The sequence below is a fragment of the Takifugu rubripes genome, chromosome 5 (genome assembly GCF_901000725.2).
Source record: "Takifugu rubripes chromosome 5, fTakRub1.2, whole genome shotgun sequence".
NCBI classification, from domain to species: Eukaryota; Metazoa; Chordata; class Actinopteri; order Tetraodontiformes; family Tetraodontidae; genus Takifugu; species Takifugu rubripes.
Genome location: NC_042289.1, coordinates 12,362,490 through 12,386,372, shown reverse-complemented (window position 1 = coordinate 12,386,372; position 23,883 = coordinate 12,362,490). Strand labels below are relative to the sequence as shown.

The following is a 23,883-nucleotide window of genomic DNA, read 5'->3' as shown; positions in this document are numbered from 1 at the left end:
ATGACGTCGTGTTTAAACGCGGCCGCGCGGCAGAAGCGACACGGCTGAAAGTTCCCTCAGATCGCTGAGCAACGTTGATCTTTCGTGGATAATCTCTCTCTGAATCTTGTTGAATGGCGCTCGGGTCCTCTGAAACTTTGCTTTCCTTGAAATTCAGCTCTTGTCGCTGTATCTCGTGTCGGCGATGGTAAGTGAACAATCTGAGCTGCCGAAGCTAACTCCTGCTAACAACACTAATGGTGGCTTTTTTAATAGCTCATCCCCACATAATAATTGTGCCTTTAACACCGTCGCCATCGTGTAGAATCGTCATTCTGCCGTCACCTCTGTTACAGACCCACAAAATAAGCGGCCTGTTCAGCATCGGCGAGGACTTGGACGATGAGGTGACTCCCAGGAAACGCCTGATCCACCTGGTTTTCTCCCTCTAACGTGATGATCTTTGTGTCTCTCCCTCACGCACCGTGCACGCCTGCGTGTGTTGGTGTGTCAGGACTTGCTGGAGCCTGACTGGGGTGTGCAGCCTGCACCGGCCGCTGCCACCGGGACCACCACGGTGTCACCTGGCGCCCTGCGTGGGTCCTCCGTGTCCCGCAGAGACCCTGAGGACAGCTGTCCTCAGCAGGCTGGATGGAGCTCAGCGTCCCCGTGCAGCGGGAGCAGCCTGCACAGCAGCGCTCCGGCTTTGAGACGGCTGCCTTCCACTCGCCCGGCTCCTCAGACTAACTCGCCGCCTACCGTGGCGTCGCTACAGAGCCGTGGGGCCGAGGTGCTGAAGCCCCCGGGGGCTCAGGAGGACTTTGACGACTGGGACGTTGACCTCGCAGACCTGGACGAGGGTCAGATTTGCCGTCCACTTCAGTCTCCCGCTCCGCCTGCGCCTGTGGCCAAAACGCTGCGACCCCCACCCCACGCGAGAGAGCCGAGCCCCGCGCCCCCGGCCTCGACCTCATCTGGAAATAAACTCCGCCCTCAGACTCCGTCCGCTCCTCTTCAGTCTCCGTACCCTCGTCCCGTTGTCCGCTCGGTTCCTCTGCGCAGTCCCAACCCGTGTGCCTCCCCCAGCCCCGTTTCCAGGCCGCAGGGACCACGTACGACCCCGAGACCCTCTCCTCAGCCTCGCGCCCCTGCACCCTCCACGTCCTCCACCATCCTGAGCCCTCACCCTCTTCACACACCAGTTTTTACCAACCGCCTGGTCCAGCTGGTGTCGGCCTCCAGTAAACCTCCCAGTAAGAGGTCTCGCTCGGGGTGTCACCAGCCCAGGACCCGACGCTTCCCCGGCCCTGCGGGACTCCTGCCTGAGCAGGTTCGGCCCTCGTCGGTCCGGATAAGCCTGATTGTCGATGATCTTCCACCGTTTGTTTTCCCGAGGGCGCGGTGTAATAACTTGACTCTTGTCTCTCAGCCGCAGGGTCAGAACCTGGACGAAGTAGTGGTCTCTGTTCCTCTGACTCCGGCTCACGGCGCCGTGGCTCGACTCCAAAGTCAGGTAACGGCATTAAAAGCTTCCTGAATCACCTGTGTGCATATTTCACTTCATACCGGCCACAAAACCGATCGGCCCGAGCTCGGGAGCGCTGATTTATGACCGGCGTGTTGGCCGCCCCGATGAGAATGTGGATCTGCAGGTTTCCAGCTCTCAGGCTGAGGACGACGACTTCGGCGGCGGCGCCTGGGCGGCGATGAAGGCAGAGATCGGGCTGGATGAGCGAAACCCCTCCTGTTTCCTGCACTCCTACAGCGTCGTCATGGTGCTTCGAAAGGTGATCCGCCGCAATCTCCACACCCGACGTGCTTTCAAGGGAATGGTGCCAGGATCGTTTCCAGCTGAGGCACCATTTTTTACAATTATCTTCCCATTGTAATACAGACCACGTCACCGCTGGATGTCTTTTAGTATTATAAGACGAAACGGCGGTGCTGCACCGGAGGTGATTCATAATTATTAACAGTCACTCATCAATCACTGTAATGAGCACAGAGCTGTGTGTTCTGTTCTCCCTGTGGGGACGATGCTGCTCAAAACAGGCATTTTTCTACATGGCAGCTTGTACACTTTGTACCCACACACACACACTCATTTGAGGCATGGTAGCACTGCTGCTGTTAGGCCCAAAAATATGTCTGACTGTGTGAAAAGCAAGAAAATACACGACACGATTCAAATAAACAGAGGTGTAATTCCCAAGGAGACCACTGGGGGCGCCACGATACATGCTGCAGACATGTTTTGTGACTTTGAGTGAAACTAAAGCCCCTGAAAGGTGAAGCAAAACAAGAGAAAAACGATTGGAAAGTCTGAAGTACAGAATTAGGTGATTTTTGTAAAATAATGGTATTTTTCCCGCTGGTCCTCGCAGGCTGCGCTGAAACGGCTGGCGAAAAACAAAGTGCCCAACATGGCCGTGCTGCTGAAGAGCATCGTCCACACACACGCTGACGCCAGGGCCGTGTTCAAAGACCCAACAGGTAGTCGGCCCACCCACACCCCCACTCTAAAGTCAAAAAAGACTCTAAAAAAACACACACAAAGACGAGTGTTTAGAGCACAACGGCGGCAGAGGGGTGTTCGACATCCGCCTGACTGAGTGCCGCGCAGGCTGAGAGGTCACGGGAAGGTCACGGGAAGAAGCCTGGTTACACGCAGATGTGGCGCATGTCCTGCAAACGCCGGCGTCGCTCCGTTCTCCTGTTTTACACCGAGACCGGTCGCAAACGCTGATTATTCTGTCGGGAGGAAAATGAATCGCCAGGCGAGAAGTTGGCCGCGAAAAAGAAACGCTTCCCCCTGGAGGAATCCAGCGTCGTTAATCGAAGTGTTGTAGAAAACTTAGCGCTCAAAATTCTTCATTTATCAAACTGACAGACTGATGCATAATTATAACGGAGTCCTAAATAGATCTGAGGGCCACTTTTCACTCGTTTGTTATGTAACTGGAGGAGATAAAGACACGTTTTGTTAAAGATTTCGGTGTTTAAATGTGGATGATTATCCTAAAATGTGTCAGGGGAGATCCAGGGGACCGTGCATCGGCGCCTCCTGGAGGAGAGAGTGGAGGAGCTGAAGGTGGGCGCTGTGCTGCTGCTCAAACAGGTAAATCTGCCCCGGCTCTGTCTAAATCTGGATTCACATCCGTCGTTTTGCCCTTTCGCCCACACGTTTGCTCCCCGTGTGGGCAGGTGGGCGTGTTCTCCCCTTCCCATCGAAACCATTACCTGAACGTGACCCCCAACAACCTGCTGAGGATCTACTCCCCGGAGGGAGTGGCTCTGACGTCCACGCAGCTCCCTCCGCTGGTCCTGGTGAGGGTCACGACCTCCAGAAACAGAAACGCCAGCAGAACATGAAATCCGAACCCGCCTGTGTTTCGTCTCCAGGAGCCCGTCTCGCCCGCCACCCTCCGGGAGCCCGTGTCCCGGATGCAGCTACTCTTTGACGAGGACGGCGAGGAGGCCGACGCGGACCTCGCTGGTGGGGGCTCCAGCAGAGGCGCTCTGGAGCCCGAGAGGGCAGCGCCGCAGCACTCCGGCTGGGAGTTGGGTCAGAACTCTCATTTCTAACAACCTCACGATGAGCAAACGGGATATTTAAGCCTCCTCTCCTTGACGCGTGCTTGTGTCCTCGCGCAGATGACGACCTGGACGAGCTTCTGGGGGAGTTACCTGAGGACACCTACAGCTTCTGACCCCTAACCTACAACGGCGGCACTTTGTGAATAAGGAGCGACCCCGCGTTTGTTTACCGAGGGGGTCTCCAGGAGCAGAGCATCTTCCCTCAGCCTCGGCATCAGAGATGCACCGTGACTAACAGGCTCTTATTGGAAAAGCTCCCAACAGGATCTGAGCCTCAGATCCAGAGTCCTCCGCCTCACTGTTACAGATTCAGGTTAATCCTCTGCCTCTTTGTGCTTCTGTATTTAATGCAGCTGCATAAATTTCCTGGATTATCTCCTAAAGAGCCAAAATGAGGATGCTCACAAAGCTGAGTTTCCACTTTTTCCCAACCGCACGTCCCCCCGTCCTGATTTGTCACGTGATGGATGCGTGACCGTCGCGAGCCGGGGCAGGATTAACCACCGAGCTCCACGCGAGCGACTTGGACTTCAAACACGATTTGGATCCTGAGCTCCACCAGCCCGATGAGCCAATCGCGGGCAGCCCGCAGGGGTCGCGACCTTGCCATCCTAGGGAAGAAAAAGAAAATGGGTCGCGCACGTCCACTCCTGCTGCCGAAAAACCTGGAGGTCGTTTAGGGACGACCTTAAAGCAACATCCCACCACATGTCTCATCCCTATTTATGTGTTGCACGGGTCCAAAACATCATCTTCAGGAACTTCAGGGTTTTAACTGGGTTTGTTTGCGTGCAGGTCAGGAGCCCCGACGGTCTGTACAGGTGATTAAATCGAGCCTATAGCTGCTCGTACACGTGCACAGCGCCGGCAGCAGTTCTAGTCCTGGTGGACATCATTAGTCGGCTTCGACTCCAACGCTACTTTTAATAAACCTGATGATAAAACTCTTAATTACAGGGAGTTTTAATTCCACCAGAACGTGTGTGTGCGTGTGTGTGTGTGTGTGTGTTTCGGAGAGAGAGAGAAACTGGGGTTCCTCCTCATATCTGCACATCTACCAATTACGACCTCAAAAATGCATCTAGGTTCTGCAGCTCACGCTCGCTCTGCAATAATTCCCCCCTCAATGTCAAATGGTCTCTCAGCAGAGGTAATAACCAGGCGCAGCCAATCTCAGAAACGGCCTAATTATCTCCCGCCCAGAGCTGATTTTCTCTAAAGTTCATTAAGATCTACCGAAAAGTGTCGTTAGTCTTGTCATGCAAATAAGGAGCGATTTGATCTGGAGGGGGGGGGGGGACTCCTAAAAAATGGAGGGGATCTGCAGCGCTCTGGTTTAAAGTGTGGAGAGAACAGAGAGGTTTCTTATCTCTCAGAACAGCTTTTTTTTTTTTTAAATAAAAAAAATTCAGCATTGGTTGAAGAATAACTGAAGTGTAATCAAACGCATCATGCAGCCCCGACTGAAATTATGGTTCATAAATGATTCTCAAAAGTTGAGTTTTGACTTCTGGGTCGGCGCGAGGAGGGTTGGTGGTTAGTTAACATGGGGAACTTGTCAGAATCGGCTCAAACGATCCGGCTGATGCTAATAAACTCAAGCGGATCCGCCCGAAGGGCGTGGAGAAACATGGGGCCTGACAAGAATGCGAAGACGCCAGTAACGGGCCGTTTTTCCTCCGTCTGCTGAGCACCAGCGGGGGATTTAGGACCAACTTCTCGGACGTGACCCTGCGAACGAGGGGAGGTCACTGGAGGCCAGATCGGCGCCTCCAGCGGAGCTGAGTGCTCATTATGGATGAGTTCAATCGTGGATTTGTACATGGGATAAAGCATCTGCTCACATTAACTTGCTCTGATAATTCCCAGTCATATTTCATAGCGTTGCCAGTGTGTTCAATCAGTATATTCTATGTAGGGAGAACAGAAGCAACACAATTCCTGCCCTCTAATAATCCACTGGATAGATTTGCTTGGCTGGATGGTGTCAAGTGAGATGAGTTTGAAATGTGCTTAATTAAACCGTTAAGGAAGCTGCAACCCCCGCAGCAGAGACCAACCGGTGCGGGGGAGGAAAAAAGTGCGTCGAACTTAAAATGTTCCATCATAATTATGGGTTCTGTGACGAGGGGCACATCAGGACGTTCGTCAGACTCAATGTTGCGTAAAAAAAAAAAGGGAGACGCTGAATAAATTAACCGCAAAACTGGGCCGCTTCTCTCAAAAATGAAACTTCTTGGGGTCAAATTTGCAGCCGCAGCGGGGCTCTTTCTTTAATCCGCCGGTTTTCTGAACCGATCGTCAGATAAGAGTAATTAAAACGGTGTAAAATAACACCAGCGAGACAGAACAAGCGCCACAGGTGACCCGGAAGTGATCAGCGCCATGGCAACAGGTGAGTTTAATTTCACTGCGTAGTCAAAAGAAAGTAAGCTAATTTAGATCGGTACCGCCATTGTTCATGTTATAACGAGCTACAAGAATGGCCTGCACGTCCCCTAAGGCACATAATATTAATATATATATATATATATAATCGTTATTATTATTATTATTAATTGTTCATTTTCAAAAAACGGTCTCAAACTCGCTAACTGACAATTAACTTCATGGTGTTTTTGGAAAACAAAATGGCAGCCAACTGTGTCTCAATCAGTTAAATAAACATTAAAGAAATTTGCATTTATATAACTTGTCCCTGCAGCCACTTGTTTCCCAGAAATCACCAGATTACTGTTCATCGCCTCCAGATATGAAGAAACATTGTGATTTATTTTCAGTGTATTTGTCTTTTGTCCTTATGCCTGCAAAAATTAATAGCGCTGTAAGGGCTTTTGTTTGTCTGTTTTACCGGGTTGGTCTGTGAATTAACCTCTTTGTTTTGGCAAAAGCCTTAGTAAATTACTAGTTCCTAAATGTAATAATTGTCAGCAATTACAGCTAATTGTGTGTTTGTACTGCTCATTTCTGCTGCACAAGCGTCACACAAGTAACAGGTTTATTTCGGCAAATGATGGGAATTTAAAAAAAAAACATGATCAATGGATCAAAACATATCCCCAACGTTCTAAAATCAGTAGTTTCTTGCATCATTTGTTGAAAGAATCCAGTATACTGTGGAATACGGGTGTCTTAGACCTGCATTTGTAATACCCACACTGAGATTTACAGTCGGTGCCAGCTACCATGCCAACCAAACAGCAAACATGCTGTGCACACCTATTATCACCCCATTCCAGCTTTCTGCCTCTTCTGTGCGCGTGACATCACGTCTGAATGACTTTTCTCTGGGTGACATCACTGAGCACCATGTGACTGCACTTTCCTTCCCCCCCTCTCTTAGTTTTCCCCTTTTATTTTCGTCCTCGTCTCTCCTCTCGAACCGTCTCCACTTCTGCTTCACTACCCCTGACACACACCCATCCCCGGCCAGCGCCCGCCGCCGCGTCTCCCCCCCCCCCCCCGCCGCCCGTGGGAGCTTCCATTTTGCGTGCGTCGGTCCGTCGCCACCAGTGTTGGGGAGACGTGGAAATGAGACGAACGAGACGGTGGAGGGAGGAAACATTCAAGTGACTTTAGTGTGGAGAGAGCGATGGAGGAAAGCATTCTCCTGTCTCCCCCTCCCTCTCTTGTCCCCTCTCTCTCTCTCTCTCTCTCTGTGTGAGCATGTGTGTGTGTGTGTGTGTGTGTGTGTGCCTCCCGCCCGCCTCTCCCGGCTCCGCTCTTGTTTTCCGCCACCACAGATGAGCTGAAGAGAGGAGGGGAAACGGATGGATCTGGCCAAAGGAAAACAGGAGGAGTTTGGACCGGCATGCACGACTAACTAGCGGCTCCAATCATCAACGCCTCTCGCTCTCTCTCTGTCAACGCGTTTCTCTCTCGCGCTCCCTCTAACACACACACACACACACACACCGCCTGGCGCACGTGCACTCGCACTGGCTGGATGTCTTCTTGCTAGGCTGAACAAGAGAGGTACTTACCATTGTTGTTAGTTTGAGGCTCATGAGATCCTGGAAATCCTTGACGTGTGTTTGCGCTCGAGTGTGTGTGTGTGTGTGTGTGTGTGCGTGTGTGAGTGAGTGAGTTTGGAATAGAAATGAGTTGGGATACACAGAGGCAGCTTTGATTGGTTTGCGGTTCCAGCGTTCTTTGCTCCGGGTGCCTTGCAGAAATTACCTGTGGCGTGTTTTGTGAGTGAAGTTAGCTAACGTCCCAGGATAAGTGTGTGTGTGTGTGTGTTTGTGTTGAAGGGTTGTGTGCTGTGTGTGTGTTCTGACCTCCAGGGAGTCATTGAGTGTGGAAGTGGTGAGGAAGGGGACCCCCTGAGGGAGTGTCTTCCTCCTCTGTCTTCCTCTTTAAGTAGTTTCCCTCCAGAAATGTGCCTGTTGTGCGTTTTTCTTTATTTCTCCCATGGCTGTTTTCACATTTCAGAGTCTTTCTCCTCACCTCGCTGCTCCGTATCATCCTCCTCGGCGTGTCCTGTGGGATCACAGGGGCTTCGTTGACTGTACGCAGGGTATTCGCTGCGATTCTGGGCTGCGGATCTCACACTTTCACACACTTTCCTCCCGTGTCTGCAGGTGTGAGGCGCCGAGGGGCTCACCGGCCGGAGTGCTGATGATGGATTTAAAGGAGGCCTGTGGTAGTCAGGGGAGCCAGGAGAGCTCTAGCCTGCACCCCACCTCTTGGCAGGCCTTTGCTCACAGCAGCACGCTGCACGGACTGCGTTTCATCTTCCCGTATGGTCAGCCCACCGCACGCAGCTTACTGTGGGCTGTGGCTCTGCTGGCCTGCCTGGGACTGTTAGCTCTGGAGAGTGCCGAGCGTCTGGCCTACTTCCTCTCCTACCCCCACGTGACCAGTGTGGACGCCGTGGTGTCGGGCAGCCTCATCTTCCCCGTTGTGACCATTTGCAACCTCAATGCTTATCGGTTCAGCCGCCTGACCCGCAACGATCTGTACCACGCCGGAGAGCTGCTGGCTCTGCTGGACGTGCACCTGACGATCCCCCAGCCTCACCTGGCAGATCCTGACGTTCTGGCTTTCCTGCAGGAAAAAGCCAACTTCACCGCCTACCGGCCAAAGACTTTCAGCATGAAGGAGTTTGTGGAGCGGGTTGGACACGACCTCAAAGAGATGATGCTCTACTGCCGCTTCCAAGGACAAGAGTGCAACCACAGCGACTTCAAAGCCGTGAGTTCACCCGCGTCTTCTTTTAAATATCACTGCTGGGCAGGGATCAGTGGCGGTGGCAGCCCCCTCCCCCCCCCCCCCCCCGGCTGTCCGAGGGAGCGGGCCAGGTGCCTGGCCGCCATGTTTTCCGTCTGTAGGATTCCAACACGGTGGCTGATAGAACCTGAGAAATGATTTGATATGTAGTTAGAGCTGCTCCTTCCCTGAAGGGCCTCTCTTCCCCAAAATCAGGCGAAACCCCCAAAATAAACAAAACCAACTGCCCTCTAGTGGCCGGCTGAGGTATAGGCCATATGCGCCAAGACCGCCATTTTTTAAATTAAGTCTTTGGATTAAAAAAAGTCCCGAAGTGATGTGGTAAATCCAGTTGGCCCTGAGAATTGTATAAACCCTATTGTAATTGATTTGTTTTTATCCAGCTGCTCAGAGTTTCTTGAACTCTCATGATGGGTTACGTGATGGGTTCTCATGAACTCATGACGGGTTACAGAGCTGACCTCAGCCTGAGAGGGTGGCTTCATGGACCAGAACCAAACACGGCTCCACCTCCACTCTGGCTCTGCCTAGCGGATATTTAGGCTTTCTGTCTTTGTCCAACAGGAGGAGGAGGTGACGCATCCTCCATCTTTATTTTAACTGTCTTGGCAGGTTGATTCTCAAGCTTTCTTCTGCCGTGTGTTGTAGCTGTTGTGGTAGAGTGCTATTTAAGTGCCTCTGAAAAGATGTCAGACGCGCGCAAGTGCTGCGACAACAATATAAAGCACACACTTGTTGTCCTTCTTGTCCCTTTCCGAGGGGATTGTTGATGATGATCTCAGATGAAGAATCAGACGTGGAGGCCGTGTTCAGAGTTCAGGTCTGATTGTAGCGTGAAATAGGGTCTCGTTTCAGTCACTTTCCCCCCTGCACCAATTAATATTTCAGCCAGTATGCCAGTTAATGGATGATTGCTGTCTACTGTGGATTTAAATATATTGTTTACTGCCCTCCACAATCTGTAGGCACAGAAAGACTTTTACACAGGCCTAATTAAAATTCCAGCCAGAGTGTGAATGCGGTATAATGCTGATTGTTGATAGATTTAATCTTTGACTACACGCAGTTACAGATGGCTCCATCACCAACACTGCAGCAGGGGCCAGCTGTGGGTGATCTATGATCCTGGGTTGGGATTGTCCAGATGAGCGATGCCTTTCATTTCTCTCTTTGGACATCTCCGTCATCACGGAGAGCTTCCTCACTGTCACTCCCTTCTAATTGGGTAAAATCCTGATAAAAAGCCTTAGTTTGCTCGTCCCTGTTTCATAAAATCTTCATCTTTCCATTTCTTTCCATCCTGACTCCTTTAGACATGTTTTGGAGTCGTGTCTGTGATGAATACATCCCATTATTACCACATTTATTTGTATCTGAGGCACAGCGACGCCACGCCTGGGTTTTCAGGAAGCAGAGCATTGTAATGTCAAAGTGACTGTCAAACTAATGTTCCGACACGGACGCAGACGGATGCCGTGATTTCCCATTTATCACGGCCCTGTTTACATTCTGCATTGATTGTCTGTGTCATTAGCAACATATCTGCTCCCAACCCAGGCAAACGTTTGATTTCCTGAGTCTGAATCCCGAAGAACGGAGCAGAGACTGAAAAAGAGCGAGATCGTTAATGGGGTAAACTGGCTCCAAGCTCTCCTTATTTCCAGAATAACATCCGGCAGTAACAGAGTCCACGGAACAGAACCACAAAAGAGCAGATAAACGTCCTCGAGATCAACCTCGCTCATTTGTTTTGTTGGGCTTTGGGTTGAGCGTCGCCAGGGTGAAAAGAAGAGATAGAGCTCCATCCGGGCGTTGCTGTCTGTTAGCGTGAAGATTTAAACACAGGTGACATCAGCTCTTTGGCGTCTGCGATGATCTCAACGCAGCAGTCGAGCCGGTGCAGATTCTGCAGTATCACTGCCTTCTAATGTCTGCTGCGCCCCCTTAATTGACAGTCTTGGATACTTCATGAGGTGACGCTGACCTCCTGCCAGCGTCCAACATATTGGTGTTGACAGGAGCGGCTACTCGAAGGCACTGTCATCCTCTGTGCCCTCTGCCTGTTGCTGCCGCTCCGCTCCTGACTCGCTCCGTCTCTTCTCCGTCAACGCGCCGGCCCTTCGTGTCTTAGAGGAAAGGTGAAAAGGAAAAACCTGTTTTCCCAAAATAGACGGGAACGCACGCGCGCGCGCACGTGTGCGCGCAGGAAAACATGTGCACGACTCCGCTGGGACCAGAATCAGCTTTTTGACTGACGCGTTGACGAAGGCTCCGTAGGGAAGATGGAGGCGACGCGGGAGTCGGCGTGACGTGACTGATGCAACTGGAGCAGAGAGGGAAGCAAGCGCAACGTCTACTGTACAGGCACCATTTGCACCTTCGGATCCCCCAACGGTTGGAACGGTGAGGACCGGCCCTCTCCTCCGCCTCACGTCTACAGTCCGTACAGTCCATGTTTTGTCCAGTCCTACACATAGAGTTTGCTTTATGTCTTCTCAAAGAGGCCTGAAGCCTCTGTGGACTGGTTTAAAAGAGGTCAGGCCATCTGCTTTCACTGCTGTGGCCTTTGCTGCTCAACAGTCCCGAAAGGAGTCATCCATCATCATCCATTAGCTTAGCTTACGAGACGTGTCGGGGCCGGGGTGCTTTATCACTTCATTGTCTGTGCAGCGGCGGGTTACCTGTGCATGTTTGTCATGTATGATTACAGACAGGATTAATTGCTGCTTGGGCTGCCGGAGGGATGAGGTACTCACTGAATACGTATGTAAACCGCTGCAGAACGTCTCGAGAGGACTCCCACACTCTCTGGCTTAATGTGAATCAGCCATTAACTCTGTAACAGACTCTAATTAGCGATGCATCCAGCCCTCTGACCACGATCTGCTAATGTAGCGGTTGTGGTTGCCGCACCCATTAGTGTACACATGACCTTTGGGCTTCCACACATTAGTGTCCCAGTGCTGTTTAACTGTGTCGAGGTGCCGCCTCCCAGCTGGTGATCTAGGAGGATTGTGGGTCCACGAATGCCCCCTGCCTTCTCGAATCAGAGATTCTTTGGTGTCTGTTCCTCTTCCTCCTTTACCTGAGCATCCATCAGTAGGAGGCCCCCCATGTGAGCCTGGTCCTGCTCATGGTTTCTTCCTGTTAACAGGGAGTTTTTCCTGCCACTGTTGCTTGTTTTGGGTCAGGCTCTGGGTTTCTGATGCTCGGTCTTAATCACTAAGACGCCACCGCGGCAGCATTTCACCGTCCTGGCTGCTTTGATCTTAAAAGGCACAGAAGATATAACACCAGGACCCTGCACAGTGGGAGGAAGCTGAAGTCCATCTGCTCAGTGTGGACACTGTTTACCTGCCTGCTATGTGGTGTTGAAGGACCTGTAATTCCCCCTGATGCTCATGTTTTTACCATAACTGTATTACCCTCCTTACGGATCACCTTGAGAAGTCACAAAATATTACTGGAGGTGCTATTTAGTCTATTTTCTAAGAATTACCAGGAATATTCGTCCCCTGTCATTGTTCATCAATGTTTTTCAGGCTGTGGATGTTGTGTAGCAAAGCTGTGGAGGAGGATGGAGCAGTGAAGAGCCATTACCTCAGCAGTCTGTCAGGACTCCTGCTTCACTGTAGCCTCCAGAGGAAACACTGTCTGAGCTGGTTAGGTTCCTGGGTGTGTGTGTGTGTTTGTGTGTGTGTGTATTTCACTGCGCCAGAGGATGTTTTCATATTTTCACCAGGGCAGGTTTGAGTGGGAACATGCCGTCATATGTGATCGGCCTTGTGTTATCAGCTCTTTCAGCACAGACGGGCTAAGACCTGTTAGCTGGTCCACGTTTTCATCTGTTTAGATGCTCCAGCAGTGGAATCACAGCTTATTTTCATCACTGGGAGGAATGACGAGGAGAGGACTGTGATGTTTTGATTGTGCTACATCATCGTAATCATCCACTTGATGAAGGGCCTCTTTGAAAACCGGGATTTGATCTTAAATGCTTTAGGAACGGGAAATTGAGGTCTATTTTTAAGGTGTCTTCAGTTCTCAAGACACAGTCGGGAAATTACTTTGGAATGAAATTGGTCATAAGTGCAGGATTTTATGATTTCACCAACAGCAACAGCTCTCCAGCACCAGCTGAAACCTTAATGGATGTTCTTGATGCTGGTGGCTGCACCTTCACTCTCTGGACCGTCTCTCGAAAAGTAAAAAAAAGAACTAAAATAGAGCGTGAAGCAGTTACAAGCTGTACAACGGGATCCTTTATTTTAATATCTTCGGCTTTAATCAGGTCAAGAAGCAGTAGATGTTATAGAGCAGTTAATAGATTAAGTCAGCCCCGTTGTAGCGATGGCAGCTAAAACCTGGTGGCAATTTGTCAAAGCTGCTGCCGGAAAAGTGAAGAGGAGGAAGACTAGCGCGGCAACAGGCTGCTCAGGAAGATCAAATATTGATCACGCGTCTGCGTCGTATTGTGGAATCACAGCTCTTAGTGGCGGCTTCAAAAACCAGCAGCCGCAGCTGCGTTTAGAATTTTGAAAGGGCGGTAATTCCTTAGGTGGGCGAACGTTAATACAGCAGTTACCAAGCTGGTGAAGAGCTCGGGAGACAAAAGAGCAGCAGTCAGAGTGTTTGCTCTCCTCCTCCAGCTCCCTGAGAGGAGGCCAGATCACTCCATCCTGCAGGTTTGGGGCAAAGACAGAGGAACTCCACGGCGACAGATGGCTCGTCCGTTTGGGAATCGGGCGCGATTAGTTACAGACACAAACATAGACAAAGGATTATTCTCCAAAGCAGATTAGATTGGAGTAATATGTTATCCTATTGTTGCCGCTGCTTTGTGTGATGCCACCTATGATGCTCTCGGGCTCCCTGCAGCCCGTTTGAGCGTCTTTTGTGAAGATCAGCGCGCGTTGACGGCTGTTCTGTCGCCTGAATGCAAATGATAACCACATAAATAATTCTTGTGCCGCTTGCATCCAGCTGTGTGTCTACACAGATGTAACACCAGGCCCCATGTTGTCTTCCTCCCTCACAGGCTCTCTGTGCGTGTCGCTTTGGTTTTCCATTACATTTCATGTCTCACTCGTCTCTCTCACTTCATAATTTACCATATAGAGTCTGGCCTGAGTGTTAGCTGCTCACGTCCCACAGAGTGCTACTGGAGAATTCGATTCCTCTTTCTGTTTTAAAGGCTCCCTTTTGTCTATTTTGCTTTTCCCCATTATATTCCTGTGTTACTCTGTGTGCCGAGAAACCCCGTTTGATCTCAGGCTCACCTGAGGTCTTTCTGCTCCGGATCTCTCTGCTGGGAAATGTGGATGCAGCATTTGGTGGAAACCCACTCCTGCCAATGTGGAAGCCTTGATCTGCTGCGTTTGGTGCATTTCCTAATGTCACGCATTAGTTTTGGCCAACTCAGTGCCTTGGCTAAGAGAGGCGTTGAGAATGTCCTTAGATGTCCAGATGTCCTCCAGCTCTGTCCAGGTACGGCAGCTCTTGCCCTCTCACTGTTTCACCACTTCATCTACATTTACAGCAGCGGTTCTGTTGATGTCGGACTCCTGCTGTAGACCCTTGTGTTCGTAATTCCTTTCTTCTCAATACTACCTGCGTGTCCCTTGTTACCATGGTGATCGCATAGATAAACACTGGCATGAACCCTGTGAACCCTATAGGCACGTCTCCCTTTTCTCAAGTGCTCACAAGTCTCACTATGGAGCACACGTCTGTTGAAGAGCTCGTCTCTGCTTCCTGCACAACACAGCCCTATAGATTCCATCTGTTTGATATGCAGCTTCACATAAATCAGGACGCCTCGCCATATAATAAACCAGCGCACGCTCGGAGCATCCTTTGAGAGCTCATTTGGACCGGCACGGTACCCAGCCTAATCCTCTCTGACAACCTTTGCATCCTGTGTTCTAGATTCTCCTCACAAGCATCCGCAGTTTTTGAAGAAACTTGGTTTAATCCTGAAAGCTGCGACAAAACAACACATCAGAACTGGCTGCGGTTGAGATTTCCTTCCTCAGCCTCTCTGTGTTGGTAGTTGTGCCTAATTGTCCCTATTCATATATAATTCAGCCAGCAGTTGGAGGTCCAGGGATGCCACGTTGTCAGGGTCCCCGTATCAGCACTCTGTCATCCTGCTAAATTTGCTCTCCTCCAGCTGGTGCTGGAGCTGAGTGCATCTGGTACCGGTCAGCAGCAGCATGAAGAGGCTCGACTTCTGGACCCCTGACAACTGGAGTGGCGCCCTCTCTGGCCCGGCTGACTGCAGGAACCCTGCAGAAGGGTCCATGAGTAGCAGAGCGGTGCTCTGCAGAGCGGCTACAACACGTCTTGGTTTTTTTGGGTGTTTTTACAGCCCCTTTTAATCTGGGAATATTTAACAGTGATACAGAAGAATGAAAGCAGCAGTGCATTAATCAGATGTAATTCAGCTTCTTTTGCTCTTAAACAGAAGAATAAATCAGTGCGAACCGTCATGGATGGTGCTGAATCACAGGGAAATAACGGAGCGTCTTAGTTTAAAACTTAGATACCGTGTGTGTCTGTGTGTGTCTGTGTGTGTCTGTGTGTGTCTGTGTGTGTCCATCCTCTGGCTGGTGGAAGCATCATGTTGCTCTCCTCAGCTGCAGGATGTGTGTATTGATTTCCTTTCACTTCCCTCCTCGCTAACCTGGTGTCAAAAGTTCACCGCTGAGATGCTCTTTATGTTAACTGCATCTCAACCCTGCATGAGTAAACGCGTCCTGCGGATTGATGAGTAAACGCTCGCTGTGCCCCTCAGGGCTCCCCTGTGGAGGACATTTCGCCATAGAATGGCTCCGATTTGGTCTCCGGATTAAGACACATTTGATAATTGATATTAAAAAGATTGACAGCAGCTGGATACTCAAATCAGAGAGAGATTTGAGCTGATCATCATCATCATCACCGTTAATATCTTCATTATCGATATCACGATCACCCTCATCTCTTCATCCCTTTCTTAATCTGGTATTCCCAGATTTGCCGGCTCTGATAAACCCGGAATATCGCTCTGCTTTGCCAGCGTAATTGCCCCAGCAGGCTCCCTATCGCTCGTTGGCTGATCTTTAATCATTCTGAGCCATAAATTGAAGCATCATGATCTAATCTGTTCACTCGCAGCGACCACGCAGTCCCTGAACTATGCACATAAATATCCATTAATATGTGATTTAAGGACACAAACGGGGATACAAACTGTGCATGTCCAGACCAGGAGAAGGCTTCTGTTCGAGTGGAGCTGCTTTATTTATAAGTATAAATCCTTTCACTATCCCTAAATGATGATCCTTTGCCCCTTTTTGACATCCGTTCTGAGCTGCCTGACTTTTAGAGTGTTGACATAAGTAGATGAAACCTGGCAGATCTAATATTAATATTGAAGTTTCTGCTCATAACACATTCACATGTATTGAATTTGCTAAAAATCACATTAGTTGGTATCATCCTCTCTACTCAGAACGTCAAATATTATATTTTAACATTTACTTTAGACCTTAATAACTGAATAGTCCTGCAGAAAGGGCCCAGCGAGGCTGCCCAGAGCAGCCAGGAGGGTAGATTACCGCCTGGCTCGGAGGGGTCACCCCTCACCCTCGCCGGGAAGCTACCATCCATTTCCCTCTGCTGTGGGCGTCATGATCCTGCGCCGCTGCAGGTGTACTGGGGCGGGGGCCGCTAGGAACAGAACTGGCTAGCCTGCCTCTCTTTCTCCCACCCTGGTTCAGTCGGCAACTTCTCTTAGCGAGTTTTTTACCCTTTAAACGTCGAAGGAGGAAAATAATAACAGGAGGAAACGAGGCGTCGCAGGAGAGCTTTTCCCCTGATAACAGACAAGGTTTGTAAGGAAGAAGGTGTTTAAATTTAAAAGTGACCAGGAGGACGGGAGCGAGCTCCCCTCTGGAAGGGGGGGGGGCTGATCTCTGAGCTGTTCTGAACGGCTCGGGTGGTGGCGATAAAACTGTCAGCCTCCCTGCTCCGGGCAAGAGGATGGCAGACAATTATCACATCAGCCGGTGAATGTGATCCTCCCGCTCCTGTGCCAGATCGAATGTGAAAACTTATTTTCACATAAGAAAACTCTGTATACTGAGGCGCCTCGGAGCCTGACGAACGCGGTAACACCAGGCAGCCTCAATTATTCCTGTCACCGTTCAGGGAAATTGCTGGAACTGTGTGTGTGTGTGTGTGTGTATGTGGGGGTGTGCATGTGTGTGCGTGCATGCATGGGGGAGTGTAATTCTTCTTGACCGAAACATTTTATTAGTACAGAGCTGTAGTTGGTAAGGAAACAGAAGGTAGGTGAGCAGGTTTGATTGGGAACCAGCAGGGTGGTCAGACAGGGGAACCGTGATGGTGCTGGTTAGCTACTGGCAGGACCGAAACGGGTTTATCAAGTTATACCTGGACTCTTTTAAGCATCTTAGCAGTCTTACAGACGGTTCAGGCTGTCAGAGGCGTCCCCATAGACAGGTCTGACCCTCGCCAGCGAGCCTGTTCTGTGTTTGGATCGCCGGCCTCCAGCTGCTTTCTCTTCCTCAGTGCCTCTAATGAACTGGGAAGGCAAATCTGAAGCTCCTTTTTGATATCACTTCGGTCTCCCGACTCTCTCTTTTACTTTTTCACTTTTGATCCTCTCTTCACTCCGTCTGCCGTCTCCATTGACAACAAACGCTGGTGTCTGATCGCTAAAGTTCGCTGCTCTGATTCCTCCCTCAGGAGCCCAAAAAGAGTATATGACATTAGCATCATCCTGCACTTGTTTTAGTCTTGCGGTGACACCGCTCTGTCCTCTTTCTTCTCCTTCTAAAGACATCAGATGAGAGTATTTGACTGTGGAGACGAAGATCAAACATTACAAGGAACCCTGAGTGATTCTAAATCCAAAATAACTCCAAAGTCTTCTCGTACATGCCTCCTGGAAGATGGGCAGGAACTTCTGACATGCTGAAATCTCCCGTTGCCTTCTGATGTAGACAGCTTCCAGTCCCCCGAGGTTCAGCTTTATTTTATAGGCCATACATCTGTCAGAACGGCGAGGTTTTCGCACACATTTACCATGCTGCCGTTCACATACTGACTAGTTGGGTCGCCCGGATAAACTTTTTAAACACTGTCAACCTAAATCTGACTGAAGGGCTGAAACAACAGACTAGCAAGCTGCTTACTTTCCTAAAAAGCTCCGTTCTCTCTACAAGAAGCCACTGATTAAATCTGAGATGTGGATATTTGCTTAAGCTTGAAATGCAGCACAAACACCGCTGGAATATTACTTCATAAAATCCGACCTAAAAACGTTGCTGTTCTCCAGCATCGGAGCCCGTTTTGCGGTTGCCAGGCGTGCTGCTGATTGTCGCCTTGAGCAAGTAAACAGAGTTGAATCAATGTTGCACACCGTTTAAAGCTAAATGTTGCCCGCCACGATTGCGAGGGATTAATTATTCAGCGTCCTTGATCACAGCTCTGCTTCAGCGTCGCATCACTGAACCCGTACAAGTGGACGTACGGCCTGGACGCAGTCACACGTCCTGCAGTCTCTATCTAGGCCACTGACGTGATGTCAGGAATAACCTCAGCAGTCTTCCAGGGAAACTGTCATGACAAGCAGTGATGGCCTGCTACCAGAAGCAGAGTGTCCCTCACGTCCTCGTCCCCGTTAAACATTAATAACTTTGAGCGTGGCGGTGTTTTTGGAATTCTGCCCCGAAAGTTCCAAAAAAAAACAACGTGTTTTTCAATGATTATTCAAGTTGGCATCTTTTGATTTAAAGAATCTGTGCTTCAGCTGAGGAAACCACGCATTTCTGTGTAAATCAACGGCACTTTTCTGCAAATTTAAACCCACAAGTACTGAATCCAGGCGCCAGTTAGCAGCCAGCCAGTGAGACGGCAGAGAGCCGGAACACAGTCGAACAGCCAGATCCATCTGTGCCTACGCCCTCAAACCTCCCTCAGCATCCAGCCACGGGCGTGTTTATTTCTTATTTGAAGCTCACGCTGTCGCCATAATACAGCTAATTGAAAATGAGCTCTTCTCTGAAACAATCGCGCTTCTGAATCTTCAAGTACGAGCACCCATTTGCAACTTTTAATTCCTTGTAATTATACTTGTGCACCCTGCGTGATGCCGAACTGGCTGAATCGTGACAGCAAAGCTGAGAAGGAGGTAAAAACCATCTCGGGGGCCTAAATTATTGATACCCCGATCACCTCACACCTGAAGGGACTGCCTGAGCGTGAGAGCAGTCACCCAGGAAGTGAAAGGTGTCAGCTCTGGCCTAATGAAAGAAAATGGAGCTGGGGGACGCGGAGGAGTGTAAATGTGAGGATCTCCACGCGAAGCAGTCGAAAAACAGCGGTTTGGTCATTTCCAGCAGTGAGCAGTTAGTCCACTTCCTGAACAGCGTTTTTCACCCCGGGAACGCTCGGCTGCGTGCGCTCCGCGAGGCCGTTGGTGTTCTCCCATGCGGAGGCGTGTCAGAGCGGCCCCCTCCTCTGAAGCATGCACCAGGTTACCTGTGTTCACTGAGCTAATCCAGCTTAAACTCTCCTCATTTTCCATCCATTTATCTGTGGAATTCACACCTGCGGCTGGGAAACGGGAGCTCGCCAGCCCGCAGACGTCCGCAGGAAGTCGACGCGTGTGCACTTCCTGCCGCGGCGCTCGGCTGACGACGACTCTGTTATCAGGAGCGTCGTTGAATCGGAGCGCCGAATGAGGGAATCCTGTCTGAAAACTCCAAGAGAACACGAGTCCCTCCGTAATCCGGTGTTAAATAAGAACCTCTGGGCTTTTCTGTTGCACGCCTCACTCTTCCTGACCGACTATCTTTGGACGCGCACACAAAACAGAGACTCTGATGCTCCCCTTTAGATCTGGGGAGTGTTTCTGTCCCCGGAGGGGGGGCGCACGCTAAGCAGCTAAGCCTCTAAATCCACTGGCTAGTTCTGCCCCCCCCATCGTGCCAAACGTCTGTGTGTGATAAATATGTTTTCCCAGCTTGTGTAACGTGCACTGCAGCGTGCGTCATTATTCATGCTCTGTGCTTTTCTGTGTTTGCTGCGTTTGTGCCACGAGAAAACGGGCACGCTGGCGTCTAATCCAATCAGTCTCAACCCTGGTGGGCCAGAGGCCCGAAACGGAGAGGAAGAACATCAGGAATGGCAGAGAGAGGAGAGGAAGCGCTGTCGGTCCGGCGGGTCGGCGCCACATAACGCTCTGATCTATTATAGATAAATACCTCAGGCCACGCTCGAAAATTCCATCATGAAATATCTGCTAATTTCCCCCAGTTTGCTGTGAGATGTTGTACGGCCTCTTTGATCGAACAGCGATGAAATGATCTAAAATCAGCTCGGTTGTCAGGTTTTTCAGTTCTCCCAGGCAAAAAAATGTCCTTATTTTGCTGTATTTCGCTATGCGGGTGTGGAGAGGCTTCCTCAAACATGCTCTGTCCCGGTGTTTGTGATCACAATGATTAATGGATGCTGAGGCATGGCCAGAGGAGATAATGTTCCCCACATTCCTTCAGGAAATCGTCCGTCACGGCTCTCTCCATGAGGTGATTTGTCAGGAGCTTTAGAAGCAGATGCGGCAGCCAGGTTGTCCTGCCAGCGCCAGACTGAGAAACATATTCAGGATAAGGCCCAGGTCAATGAGAGTGATGTCCTGACCGAAGACAAATGGCACTGATAGACTGGGGGACAATGGGAGAGCGTGATTCCCTCTCAGAATCAATCCCGAGTGCGGAAGAGCCGGTCCTTTTTCTCGGTGTGACCCTGTCTGTGACTAAAATGACCTTTTCTAGTTCTCGACTATTTCAGCCACGTCTCCAGTGAAGAGCACCACGTCGCCAAGACACTTTAGTCCTCGCGGGTCGCAGACGATCCAGGTTTTCTGTCCTACCAGGCAGAAAACTGAGGATCCAAGATGACGGCAACGCCTGACTGGTGGGATAGGACACCCAGTCTGGCTGTGGCCCCCGAGGACTGGATATGTTTGATGACTTTGAACATAAGTCAAGGTTGGTGCCAGGAGAGGCCAGCACCTGTTCCAGGCCGAGCAGCACGGACAAGTATAGGATTCTGAGTTAAAGACACGGAAAAAGGCATCACTTTTCATTAGCGCTGGCCCCGGCGATGAATTCCGTCACGCCATCATCAATACTATCGTCTCCGAGCAGCACGGGAGCTGTCGGCTGGATGTGAATCCGATTGGTCTGGGAGGGAGAGTTTAGCAGCGTGAAATCAGAGAGTTGACGGACTCCAGAGGAGAGGAGAGGTCCTCGCAGCTGGAGGACGCTGAGCGGAGGCTCCGCCTTGCATTTTTAATGGAGGCACTGCAAAAGAGAAGCATTTGAACTCTGAGCTGAAAAGCAAAGGCGACTGTCTCCGACGCTGTCGGAGCCGCAGGTGCTTCTAAAGCCAGAACGTTCTCTGCAGTCAGCACCAGTGATGCTTCTTCTGCCTCCGGGGCTTTTGACAGAAACTGTAAAAAAAAGGGACTCTTAAGTCATAAATGGAGTAGTTGGAGGGCAGGTTTGGTGGCTTTGATCAGCTGAGCCACGTGGGTCATTTCGTTAAAATCCTTTCATGCGAGTAGACAGGACACCAGTGCTGCCGGCCCAGTGGGCTATTCTGGTTCCTACGTCACTCACTTTAAGTTCCAGGAACCTTCCCCTGAGCAGTAATGGTCAGACCTGCCCGTTGGTAAGCAGCTCATATCCCAACCACCAATTTCCGACTCCCCGTTCATTAGTTTAGTTTAATTTGTATTTGAAACCTCTTCTATTAAGCTGCCCTTTGTGCAGGTTTATCCAGCTCTTTTATCACCCACAACCCCCCCCCCTCCTTTATATTATATTGAGAGTTTATCACAGTTGAAACATCCCATAGGCCATTTCAGAGCAATGAGGGCACTAATGGTTTATTTCTTTTTAAAAACCCTGGATGTCTCGGGCCAGCACCTTCCCCCCCAGACCCATTCAGCCGTTTGAAACAAATGAAAATATATCTCTGGAGCTCTTCTGTGATGATGCTTCTGTTCCTGTTTGTACATATTTATGCGTTTTCATAAGCACGGAAGCTTTTGTTCTCCTTTTACGAGCAAAAGCTACTAAAACCTTCCTGTCTTTGGAATTACTGCAGTAAAACTCATCACAGCGGCAGCTGAAGCGGCTGAGGAGGGAGCAGTTGGACTCCTTCACCGTCTCTGACAGTAGAGCAGCACGACAGCAGCTCGACGGCGAGACTGCGCAGTCAGGAACGGGGAGCGCGTGATACCTTACGGATCTTTATTATGCAAGAGTATTTAAAGAGGGGAGGGGGGCAGCTGCTGTTTATATTAGAAACAGTTTTCTGGCTTTACCCCACAGTGGGTGGCTAAGATTAGCATTACAAACACACGCAGCTCCATCTGCACATCTGAATGAAGCCCGCTGGTCACGGAACTTTCTGTAGGTGTAGTTCACTAAACTCCCAAAACTCTGTCTGTGTTGCTGTTGGTGTTTTTGATGCTAAAGAAACTTTAACTCGAGTCTCTTTTAATTGTCAGCGCTTTTTTTTCCCCCCTCTTTCGTATGTTAAAATTGGAGCTGCCAGGTAATTGTGTGCTTAATTGGTAATAAAGCTTTCCAGTAATTGATAGATTATCTGCCGTCAGGACAGCCATTAATCATGCAGAGATAATGTAGCGGCAGCCCTGCCAACAACATGCATAAATCCAGCAGACAGAAACGACCAGCGTACATGATTTAACGGCAAAAATTCAAAGAGGGCGTCAAACCCGAATATGCGAAGGCCTGAGGCAGCAGGAAAGAGAGCCGCCAACAAATGTGCTCTGATTTCTGATCCATTATCGCCATTAACTGTTACACTAGAAGACCTGAGTGAATGTGGAAGCAACGGGCGGCGAGGGGCCAAACCTTAGTTCACCTGGTGAACCGAGGCCAGAAGGGCCTCAGGTGTGGGGACATGTGAGCAAACGGGCAGGAGAAAACAGGGGTGAGGTGTGTGTGTGTGTGTGTGTGTGTGTGTTGTGGGGGCTTCACCCCAGGTCATTAATTTCTCATTTAGTTTAAACAACAGAGTGTGTGAGTGGAGCGCAACCCTCGACTGGTAATGAGGGGAGATGAACGACTGTGTGTGTGTGTGTGTGTGTGTGTGTGTGTGAGGGAGACAAGGAGGGAATGTGTGATGGATAAGGAAAACAAACGAACACGCCACAGGGATGGTAGCAATGCATGATAAATGTCTTTCCTGCCTCCAGAAACAAAGTTTAGGGACCTCAGTCTCCAACATTTTCTTGACTATTGGAGGAAGATTCTTTGTAATCTTGCCCACCATCAACAATTTAATGCTAATGTGCAGTGATTCTATCCGTTGTTTTTTTATTCTAATGTGTAATAACGACGGCTTTGAAGGCTTAGAGAGTGAAAATGACTTTACCGAGAAGGCGAATAGGGAGTAATTCCGCGTGGAGAACCTCAGATCTCGACAGAAAGAAAGAGAAGGTGATGCCTCAAACGTTTTTGGAACAAGCTGCAGGCTGTTTCTGTGTGGAAGGGACAAGGTCGGAAGCCATATGTGATAAAGTATTCATGCTTTCTCTGTTTCTTCGAGCATGTTTTGGGAACGAGTGCCGCGAATAGACAACTTGTGTGCATGTGCGTGACAAGGGAACAGAGGTGCGCTGAGAATAACCACCACAAAATTTCTGTTTTAACCACGTGGGCTGTTTTAAGGGTCTTTTTTTTTTACAGCGTGGACTTGAGGGAATGCTGGGGAAAGAAAATGGGCCCAGTCCTGTAAGCTGAGCTGGCATATTGAAGTGGGCTGTGATGGAGAGGACACCGATTATTAGTCTGAAAGATGAGCGCAGCACTCGTGTGTTAGCACAAGATGGAGTGCTTTATATTTTGTGTGCAGGAATATAAAAGGCCTGCTGGTTTTTTGTGATGAATAGATTCCAGAGGGAAGGACAAGGAGAGAATTTTTGTGTCTTTATTATTCAATCAAACATATTATGGTGTCAACCGAAAA

The 23,883-nt window shown here is 49.9% G+C and overlaps 2 protein-coding genes across 4 annotated transcripts in view; both read left to right on the top strand.

Annotated features, from left to right (window-relative positions):
- The first annotated feature begins 21 nt into the window (after positions 1-21).
- On the top strand, positions 22-4,551 carry hrob (homologous recombination factor with OB-fold). Its single transcript, XM_011604220.2, has 10 exons — positions 22-187; positions 336-386; positions 494-1,309; positions 1,409-1,492; positions 1,632-1,766; positions 2,364-2,472; positions 3,012-3,097; positions 3,184-3,306; positions 3,382-3,544; positions 3,634-4,551. The coding sequence occupies exons 1-10, from the start codon at positions 185-187 to the stop codon at positions 3,687-3,689; spliced, it is 1,626 nt and encodes a 541-aa protein (XP_011602522.2). The 5' UTR covers positions 22-184; the 3' UTR covers positions 3,690-4,551.
- Positions 4,552-5,674: 1,123 nt separating this feature from the next.
- Positions 5,675-23,883, top strand: part of asic2 (acid-sensing (proton-gated) ion channel 2) — a 162,401-nt gene continuing 144,192 nt past the window's right edge. Inside the window, exons 1-2 of one of the 3 annotated variants that reach the window (XM_029836395.1) lie at positions 5,675-5,971; positions 8,160-8,772. In XM_029836395.1, coding sequence (XP_029692255.1) covers positions 8,197-8,772 — 576 coding nt within the window. In that variant the 5' untranslated portion in view covers positions 5,675-5,971; positions 8,160-8,196. Of the gene's footprint in view, positions 5,972-7,086; positions 7,552-7,634; positions 8,087-8,159; positions 8,773-23,883 lie in introns of those variants that run through there. The other 2 variants (XM_029836394.1, XM_029836396.1) reach the window with 2 other exon arrangements.